Source organism: Apodemus sylvaticus, chromosome X (genome assembly GCF_947179515.1).
Source record: "Apodemus sylvaticus chromosome X, mApoSyl1.1, whole genome shotgun sequence".
In the NCBI taxonomy this organism is placed as follows: domain Eukaryota; kingdom Metazoa; phylum Chordata; class Mammalia; order Rodentia; family Muridae; genus Apodemus; species Apodemus sylvaticus.
Window position 1 is genome coordinate 126,928,609 of NC_067495.1, and position 10,297 is coordinate 126,938,905.

At 42.2% G+C, this 10,297-nt stretch overlaps 1 protein-coding gene across 3 annotated transcripts in view; it reads left to right on the forward strand.

Annotated features, from left to right (window-relative positions):
• Positions 1-9,660, forward strand: part of Ocrl (OCRL inositol polyphosphate-5-phosphatase) — a 54,093-nt gene extending 44,433 nt beyond the window's left edge. For 2 of the 3 annotated variants that reach the window (XM_052170948.1, XM_052170950.1), the window contains 6 exons: positions 551-574; positions 4,240-4,356; positions 5,153-5,237; positions 5,855-5,982; positions 6,936-7,047; positions 7,254-9,660. In XM_052170948.1, the coding sequence (XP_052026908.1) occupies positions 551-574; positions 4,240-4,356; positions 5,153-5,237; positions 5,855-5,982; positions 6,936-7,047; positions 7,254-7,378 (591 nt within the window). In that variant the 3' untranslated portion in view covers positions 7,379-9,660. The remainder of the gene's footprint in view (positions 1-550; positions 575-4,239; positions 4,357-5,152; positions 5,238-5,854; positions 5,983-6,935; positions 7,048-7,253) is intronic. The other variant, XM_052170949.1, reaches the window with a different exon arrangement.
• The last annotated feature ends 637 nt before the right edge of the window (positions 9,661-10,297 follow it).

A 10,297-nucleotide genomic window follows, 5' to 3' on the forward strand; every position in this document is an offset into this window, starting at 1 on the left:
TATATGCTTTTGAGAAGGTGGGTGGGTACAGGGTGAGGGAAAAAGCTCCAGGAGGCCCTGGGAGACTCAGGCTAGCTGGGATGAGAATGGTGAGAGGAAGGAGTATATGAAGTAAAGATAGAAATAGACAAGTTTTCCCCGCTTCTGAATATCCACTGTCAGTCCCACAGTTGAGTTCTTCCATGGAAGCACCCTTAGGATGAGGTAAGAGCTGCAGCTGACAGAAGATGAACAAGGAAATGCAGCACCAGGCTTGACTGGGGCCTCAGACAGCTTCCCGAGGGCATGCCTATAGTCTACAAGGCCGGGAGAAGGATGTTTTCTTAGTGATAATCTCGGTGAACTGTTAAGTACCCTAGGTGTGACAAAGAACTTTGCATGTGGGAAATGGGTTTCATTTTCAGTGTTTATCCTTTGAAGGACTCAGAGCTGTGAAGAGCCTATGTGTCTAGCAAGCTAGCAAGACCTAATACTGAGCTGTTTCTAATACTGTGAATTAACTCTGATCATTGTCTATCTGCCCATGACTTTTCTCCTGCTCTGCTCTCAGGAAGAAGACAGCTTCCTAGAAAAGGTAATTCAATCCATTGGTGGTAATGAAGGTTTCCTTTTGCTTGATTAACACTTAACTGTGGTCCCTGGAAATTGTCCCTAAGCATTCTCGTATCAGAGGCCTCTGACTCGGTGAGAATTTCCCAATAACCACTGATGTCCTGCAAGGTGCTTTGAAGTATGTTCAAAATATAAGAACAATGTTGACACATCTGAGAAGTTGTTGACACTGTATATAAATGAGATAAAATTCAAGGGTACATTTTCTTTTCTTTCTTTCTTTCTTTTTTTTTTTTTTTTTTTTTTTGAGACGGGATCTCATGTATTATAGACTAGCCTCACTAGGTAGCAAAGAGTGACCTTAATTTTTTTCATCCTCCTGTCTCCACCTCCCCAGTGCTAAGATTACAGCACCCCTGGTTTTACTCAGTCCTGGGAATCAAACTTGGGCCTTGTGATAGATGATAGGTAAGCATTCTAACAACTGAGCTATATCCCTAGTCATTAGCATGTGGACATGTGTGTGTGTACACTAAAGTATGTTGCAAGGGATGAAACACAAGGCCTTATACATGCTAGACAAACACACCACCATTGAGCCATGCCCACACTACTTTGCATTTTTTAATTTGCAGACAAATGCATGCTGTACCATGAAACTACATCTCTAACCCAGGTTTGTCTTCATAGATCTTATCAGAAACCTCATGAGTTAGACAGTACTATTTAGCTGCTCCCACTTCCAATGGTAATAAAACCCAAAGGAAAAAAGTTATTCCTTTTGCATTAAAAGTGACTTGTAAGCTGGAGAGATGGCCCAGGCAATAAAGTACTTGCCATGTAACCATGAAGACCTACGTTCAGGTTTCCAACGGTAGTGTAAACAAAAAAGCTAGGTGCAGTAACACACATCTGTAATCCCAGTGCTGGAAGAACAGGTAGGTCCCTGGGGCTCCCTGGCCAGCCAGTCTAACAGAATCAGTTACTCTCCAGTTGATAGAGCCAGTCTCAAAAAAAAAGAACTGAGATGGAGACAGCTGGAGGGAGACACATGGTATCAACCCCTGGCCTGCATATACACACACACATATCCATACATACACATGGACCACACATACAACAAAGAAGTGATTTGGGGGTCCTTGATAATAGTGGCTAATTACCCAGAGAATACCCAGATATACTCAAGAAATAGAGCAAAGAGTAGAATTGGGGAGCTAAATAAAAATCGTAAATCATCTAATCTAGCTGTCTTTTTTGGCAGCAAAAGATATTTTCTATGTTCTAACAGACAAGGCCCAAAGCCCAGAAAGGTAGAAAATGCTATTAAAAAGTCCCACTGCTCCTGAGCACCAGAATGTAAGGGGAGGGTACTGTTTCCTGACTGCCCAGTGGTACGGCCCTTCTGTAGTGTCTCAAGACCTTTTTCATCCTCAACTGGAGAGGCCAGGCTCCCCTCAGAGCTGCCAAAGGCAGAGGAAGGAGCTGGACAGACATTCCACAGAACTTTCATGTGTTTGAGGGGCCTCTCCTTTGAGTGGAGTTGAATGCACTTTGAAAGTGAAGCTGCTTTAACCATTAGCATTAAGATTACAAAGTGAAGGTTTATAAGGCAGAGTGTGTCCTGTTGAAAAAAGGCAGAGGATCTTGGTTCCCCTTTGAACTTTAGGAGTTCACAATATTACATAATATGCTTTGTAATATTCTTTCCCCATTTTCCTTTTCATTATATTTTATTTATTTATTTATTTATTTATTTATTTATTTATTTATTTATTTGGTTTTCTGAGACAGGTTTTCTCTGTCCTGGAACTCACTCTGTACATCAGGGCTGGCCTCAAACTCAGAAATCCACCTGCCTCTGCCTCTGCCTCCCAAGTACTAGTATTAAAGGCATGCGCCACCACTGCTGGGCTCCATTTTCTTATTATATCTTTTTCTAGTCTCCAGAGCCACAACTGTGACATTTCCAACTATCACACATGAATTTGGAAGTAGATAATAGGTGCTGTATATAACCTACTGACATTTTATTAACCTTTTTAAACTACTAAGGCTTAAGACATCTTTGCTTCTTAGCTCTTTTCTGTTAAGGGCAGTCCGTGTTCTGTCTGTGCAGCTTAAACAGTGCCTTGTGTTGTCTTAATGCCTTAGTACAAGAAAAACCTTCAGTTGGATGTCAGATTTTTGAAAGTATATGAGTCAATGATGAATAATTTATATATGGTAACTTTGGAGGTATCTAGTAAAGAATCTGTACCTGTATTCTATTTAGTCCAGCAAGTTAGTAGAATGCATTGTGAAGTATTTGGGCTCAGATATCAGGTGGATGCCTGCAGGTTATACATACAGCCAGAATGAAACCAGTGAGTGAGACACCAGTACAAGTGACAGCAACTATACAGGATATGAATATCAAGATAGTATCCCAGGGAAAGAAAGCAAAGAAATGTGAAAATAGATATGTATAGAGATTTGAAATGGCAACCAATGATCACTACCCCCTTCTCTTTATTCCCTGGGAAAGATGCAGCAGCTTAGAAAGATCATCAGTACTTATTAAAGAATACCATGTTAGGAAGATACCTGGGTGTGGTCTTTGCGAGCATAGTGATACGGGCTTTTTTTTTTTTTCTTTCCCTTAAAGCTACATGATTGGAGGTTATAGAAAGAACAATGTCAGGCAAGAATTTCTGAAAGTTAACAATATATAATGTATAACTTAAAGGTGGGAAAAGGAAGAGGATGCTAAACCTGAACATGGCTTTCTCCACTAGGGTTCTTCTGGAGGCTGCCTTCAGAGCCCCTTTACCCTATTTTAGACGTATTTTTTCATATTCTTTACATTTGAAACTATAAACCTAAGATAAATTAACATATTTCTTTTTGAGTATTGGAAGATAATTGAGTTTATTTCACACTTTGACTTTAGTTATTTGTCTGGTATGTGTCACTTCTGGATTTTTGTCTTATATTCTTTCAGAAGACTCTAGGCAATAGAAAGGTACGTAAGACAAATAACTAAAAAGTCTTTGCCGAGCTATTAATATAAACCATAACTTCTGGAAGCAGACCCTTGAATGTTCATGGTATTCTAACTCTTTGGTTACTATATTCTACGTTATTACTTTTAGATCTTGGGGCTTATAAATAGAAACTTGGATCAAGTATAAAGTTATCCATATATGTACATCTAATGTGCAGAGTTGTCTTTAATTCCTGAGAGCCAAAGCAATTCAGTTAAAGAAGCAATGAGAAGTCCCAGTAGTACTTGTGATAAGACCTGAGTAGTTAGTGTAGAATAAACTGAAACTTATGTGTAAATACAGTCCCTCAGGGTACTGTATTAACAATTGTGATTTCATGGTCCAGCTACTGGTCGTGCATAGACTGTACTATGACTGAATTATATTCTCACTTCAGAATATGGAATGCATCCAGAGGATGCACATCATAAGCACAGATAAAATGCTTACTAACTGAATAAAGCATCTTGGAAAGGAGGTTGTTTTAACTACTGCAATCATTACTGAGTGCCTTCTAAACATGCATGTCTCTTGTGAGAAAAAAAAAAAGGCAAAAACTTAAGAGACAAAGATCACCATGTATCCACTTGAGAAGATTTTGAGAGATAGTTAATGCTTTATTCTGAGGCCTCTTTGATCCTAATCCCTTTTCATCTGTTAGGAGAAATCCCTTCTGCAGATGGTCCCCTTGGATGAAGGTGCCAGTGAGCGACCCCTTCAAGTCCCCAAAGAGATCTGGCTTCTAGTAGATCACTTGTTCAAATATGCATGTCACCAGGTGAGTGAGTGAAAACCTTCCCTGCAACTGCAGCATGTGTATGAATCATACAGGAAATTAAGCTTCCCATCCGCATAGTGCATCTAGCCATGTCAAGCAGTCTCCATGTGGCTACGCCATCAGACCGCTAAAGCATACAAGCTAAGCTAACTCTGAGTCTGAGGGCAGAGGCAAGACCAGAACTGAGAATGCCTATGGCTTGTTTATACACTTTGCCCTGGATGACTTAGTGCTCTGCTCTAATGCCTGTTTTGACTTCAGGCCTATTTCTTTAACAGGGCACTGAGTTTTCTTTTAAATCCTATACTAAAACCCTAGCCACTCCCAGCCCATTCCCTTTTTTAAGAAAAGAACTTTATATGACCAAATTGAAGGATAATATTCTCAGATCTACTAAAAGCAATCTAACTCGGAAACCAAGTTGTATCATGAATGTGCCATTCACATTTTTCCCTTCATCCAATTCTGTCCACATTGGTCAGGGTACACACTGTTTTCTATGCTCCATGGTACACTACTAGGCTTCCTGATCTGGCCATCTGGTTCCTTGCCTTATCAAGTAGAGCCTAAAATGTCATTTTCTGACAGGTCATTTTCTTGCTTGAAATAGCATTTCACATGGATGATAGAAATGCTAAGGGAAAGTGATACAGTGTCCACACTTCCTTCCCTAACTGTTAATACAGGCAACCACCCTTCGCTTTTTGTCCTGATGCTCTCCCAGTTTCTAGGCAAGCTCAGAACTTGAAGGGCTGGCTCTCTTGCCTTGTTTCCTTCATTGCTTCTTCTTTGGTAGGAGGACTTGTTCCAAACCCCTGGAATGCAGGAGGAGTTACAGCAGATCATTGATTGTCTGGATACCAGCATTCCTGAGACAATTCGTATCCTTCCTGCCCAAGGCTTGGGAAGATGGACAGATACTTGGCCAACGGTTTTTCTCACCTGTATTTGATGCTTGTGTTCTACACTGATGTTTTCCATTGCCTTATTTTAAGATATTCAGTGACTATCCATTTGTTTTCTTAAGACATTTCAGGAACTTTTAGTCTCCCTTTGTGCCAAAACTCAGACTAAGAGGAATCAAGGGGAGTGTAACAACAACTTCTAATGAGCATGGGGCATACATAGGAGCCCTAACACCAGTACAGTTCTTCAGCCAGTTGGCTGTTCCTGCTAACCTTCCCAGCCATGTGCATCCAGTAGGGCAGGAAGAAGAGTGAGAGGAAACACTGGCAGCTAGTTTATAACCCATCCAATGGACCCTGTGCAGGCTATGCTCTCTAAGTCTCTAGTTATAGTGAAACCTCCTAGGGGGACTGGCAAATTCTGTACCAACTCCACTGCAGAGCACCTGGACCATCCTAAAAACACAGTCAGGAATAGCGTGTGCTGAAAGAGAAGAGAAAAACCATCCCATAGAGGCTTGAGGAAGGGAGCCAGTCAGGTCTCTGGGTGGCTTTTTTCTGGGTTCCTCTTCCTTTAACTCAAGGTAATTCAGCTGGCAGTAACCATTCTGTAGCTGAAGCCCTGCTCATTTTCCTGGAAGCGCTGCCAGAGCCAGTCATCTGTTATGAGCTGTATCAGCGATGTCTTGACTCTGCTCATGATCCTCGGATCTGCAAACAGGTGAGTTTTGGTGCCCTGAGCATATGCTCAGTGCAGGTTCTCCCATAGAGAAACGGTCAGTTTTCCAAAGCTGTATGACAGAATGGGCCTGGGTCAGACACCATAGTGAAAAATTAAGATCCTTAAGGGAGCCAATGAGATGGTTCAATGATTAAAGGTACTTGCCACCAAGTGTGATCCTTTGACCTAAGTGTGATCCAAGAACACAAGTGATGGAAGAAAATAAATCAATTAATTCCTACTAGTTGTTCTTTGATCTCCACATGTGCCCCACCCCTCACACACACACACACACACACACACACACACACTAAATAAATTGAATTTAGGTAGTATAATTTTTATTATATTCTAACATTTTCTAGTTGGCCTATTTCTGTTAACAGAAAGCATAGTGAGGTGGGTACTTCTCACCCTGGGGTGAGACTGCAAAATGAATTGTAAGTGCAGTTCTAGTTGTCTTTACGTGAAAGAGTAGGTTGGGAGCCACCGCCACCTCCTCCTTCTCTTCCTCCTTTCCTTCTTGATGTGTTTTTGATCGTGCAAAGATTTTGGTCCACAATGGCTGAGATTAGCTATGAATCACATCGGTGAGTGTTGGTAGGAAGTACCTATCATTGCCAAGTGGCATTATAGAGAAAAACAAGTTAACTGATGCCTTTGCTTTGGAGGGGAAAGGGAAAATAACAGATGAACTCTTTCCTTCTGGTGAGGCACTGTGTGAACTCGACTCTGTGCTGACTGCATGGCCTGGTCATTGAATAGAGAGAAACCAAACCATACTTACTGCAGAGTCCTAATCTGTCAGGTAAAATACTGCTCCTGAGTAATAAAGTGTAGTGACAGACAAATGGGGCCACAACGGCTGGATTACAGATTGCTCTTATGTCAGCTATAGTTTCTCATCCCCTACCAGCCGTTTACCTTACCCCACTCTCCTCTCTAAAAAACAGGTAATTTCCCAGCTTCCCAGGTGCCATAGAAACGTTTTCCGCTACTTGATGGCATTCCTTCGTGAACTCTTAAAATTCTCTGATTACAACAATGTCAGCACCAACATGATCGGTAAGGGGACTTCCTGAGAAAGTCTGTGTGGAGTGCTTGTTGAAAAGAATCTGTATGCATTGTGCATAATGTGCACCATGTTTGATGGTCGTGAATTGGCAGTCCCTTCCCTCCTGCTATTCTTGTTCCCTGAACCCCAAACCTTGAGGTTTTGCTTAGGTCGTGTCTGACAATGGGCTTCCCCTTTTCTTTCTCCCACCCTCTAGCTACCCTGTTCAGTAGCCTTCTCCTAAGGCCTCCACCAAACCTCATGGCAAGACAGACTCCAAGTGACCGCCAGCGTGCCATCCAGTTTCTTCTGGTCTTCCTGCTTGGAAACGAGGAAGACTAAGTCTTTTCCTATTTGAGATTCTAGAGGAGGAAGATCTTGGGCTCCAAGTATTTCAGAATGATTTGAAAAGTCATCATACAAAAAGGGTCTAATGTAGGATCTTACATTCTGTTAATACTACAAAGGGAAGAGTGTCCTAATCCTTCCTTACCATATCCTACACAGCAAACTCCTTTTAGACATATATTGCCAAGCCAAAGTTACCATATTTTGGTGTTTTTGTCTTTACTCTTTGTAAAGCAAAGAGCTCTGTATTGTCACACCTTACCTAGGGGTTAGGTGTAGAGGGGTTTTCTGCCCTGCTTCCCAGTCCTCATGATTATCTTTAATACCCTAGGCCTGGATTGAGAGGCGTTCCCATTCTAAGCCTACAAGCACTACTTACTATAGCTCAAACTTGTCTGCAGTCCTTTGTATGATGCACTTTGGACCCACCCTCTCCTCATGTCACTACTTTGCACACTTCCTCCATGCTATCACTTTGAAGGAAGCCTGGCTCAGGCTAGTGACTCCGTGGGTGTCCGGAACGGTGAAGCTCACTGTCTACATGTGATTGTTACATGTGTTTGTGCATTTCTACTACAATGATGTCTAGGTGTCACTGTAATATTGGCCTTCTTGTGGAGCCACACTCGGTGGAACCATATTCCCTTGTCTCAGACCATGTTTAGTTACATAATTTTATGGACTATAGCGATGGCATCCCACTGATGTGAGAAACATCACAACAGCGAAGAAAGCACTGTGAGTCTGTCAAAGTGAAAAAATGTCCCTGCTTCCCACTCCCCGTGCCCTGCTAATAGCCACACTTGACATGAGGAGCAATCCTGCTTGTCAGGGTACCCATCACCCCACTAGAAATCCATTTCCAGAATACTGTTTGCATCGCAGTCAAAAGAGGAGTCCGTGTACCTCAGGTGAGGCCCCATGGAGCTCACCTCACCCTCCAAACCAAGTACTGAGGGTCACCCTCAGAACCCTGTCTCCTAGCTTCAGAGGTATCGGGGAAAGTATCTCTCACCAGGGCTGACTCTGGCCTCCACATCTGCCTCCTTCAAGCAAAGACTTAAAGACTGACCTTGGCTCCTAGACACTATATCAAGTGCTGTGTAAGAGAGACTGGTCCGTGGGACCAGCCACACACATTACCTCTTCCACTTGAAATGACTCTAAGGTTTTCACTTTATTCAAGCTTTGTGGGACAGACAACCTTTTTTAAAAATTAATTTGTTGACTGACAAACCAGCTGCCAGCTTCTGGCTGCAAAACTGCCTGGTGAAATTGACTTGCTTGGTTTCATTCACCAAACCAACCCAAGTCGTCTCATTCTTGCCTATTAACACCTGATGTAAGGAGCTTATATAGGCTGGGTGTACAATCTTGGGTACTGATTCCTTCAGTGGCATCTTGTACCATCCAAGGAGAGGGCCAGGGAAACATCCACCATCACATGGTTTTCCAGCTCCCTCATCTCTTCAAAATTGAGTTCTTGGGGGAACAAAAGGTATGTATCCTGCAAAAGACTGATTAAGCCTTTACATAATTGGGACTTGGGAAATCAGAGTCAAAGTATTGGTGCCAGCTCACTGAAGATCTGATTGGGTCAACAGTTGGTTAATGGAAGACTTGAGAGCAGAAGAATTCTGTCATATCTATTAGGCCAGAAAATAATCACTGAAGAAGCAGATGGTAGAAGCTGGAGCAAGGTGGTCCCCAGGGAAATGCCTCTCCTGTGCCCATTTTATAATACCTTGCCAAGCTTGGGTCTTTAGATGAGCAAGAATATGGTTCTTGGCGCTCTGTGGAGCATGCACTTAGTGCCCTTCCTTCATCAGGCCAAAGCACCGAGTTGCTTCACTGCCTCAGCCTTTTCTCCAGCTTGGCCTGAGATGTATATAGGGTTGAGGGTTTTAGACAATCTCCAGGAAGGGGATACAAAACAGATCAGATGGAAGAAACCTGCTTCCCTATCCTGCCTATCCTGCACCTCAAACCTCTTAATTTCTAATTCCTCCAAGGTACTATTTCATAGTTGCTCTGAATTAAGAATTTCAGATCCAACTGGTCGGGAAAGACTCTGCACCTAGCATCTTCAGGAAGAAATGATTCCAATCTGTTGGGTGATATTGCATTAATTTCCATTTCTGATTCTTAATCTGTAGTTCTTTATTATATTTCACAAAAATATGTCTCGGTCACTATGCAAAGCTGCTAGTGGGATTCTGTATTTTGTGTCATCTTTTTTATTATAATTTATTGCAATTTTATGAATAAATATATGTTGTGTGAAAATTCATTGTGATCTGACTGAGAAAGAACTGAAGAGGGGAGATTTAATGTTACTCGGTCTCACTTGGCTTTTTTGCAGTCCCTGTCCAACCATACCTGTACCTGTTACTACCCAGCCCACAGAGAAATAACATTTAAAATTGTTGTGCTGGAGCTGTAACTCCATTCTAGAGTGCTTACTTAGCATGTACTAAGCCTTGAATTTGATTCTCAGCACCAGGACCACAAAAAAAGTGTTTTCCTGGGCTGGTAAGATGATTCCGTGGGTAAAGGTATTGCCATCAAGGCTGGTAACCTGAGTTTGATTCTCAGAAACCACATGGTAGAAGGAAGAAACCGACTCCAGAAAGTTGTCATGTAACCTGCACACGTGTTGTGACATGGCCACATAAATAAAATTGGGCCTGGAGAGATGGCTCAGCACTTGGGAGCACTTACTGATTGGTTTTGGGTCTCAGCACCCACATCTGGCAGATCACAACTGCTGCAACTCTATCTCCAGGGGATCCAAGGGCCACTGAAAGCACCCACACACAAATGGTGCATGTATAAGAAGCCATGGATTCTACAAGACTAATAAAGAATTCAGGGCCAGCAAAAATCATTTTGGCCCTAAGAGTTCAGGCAATT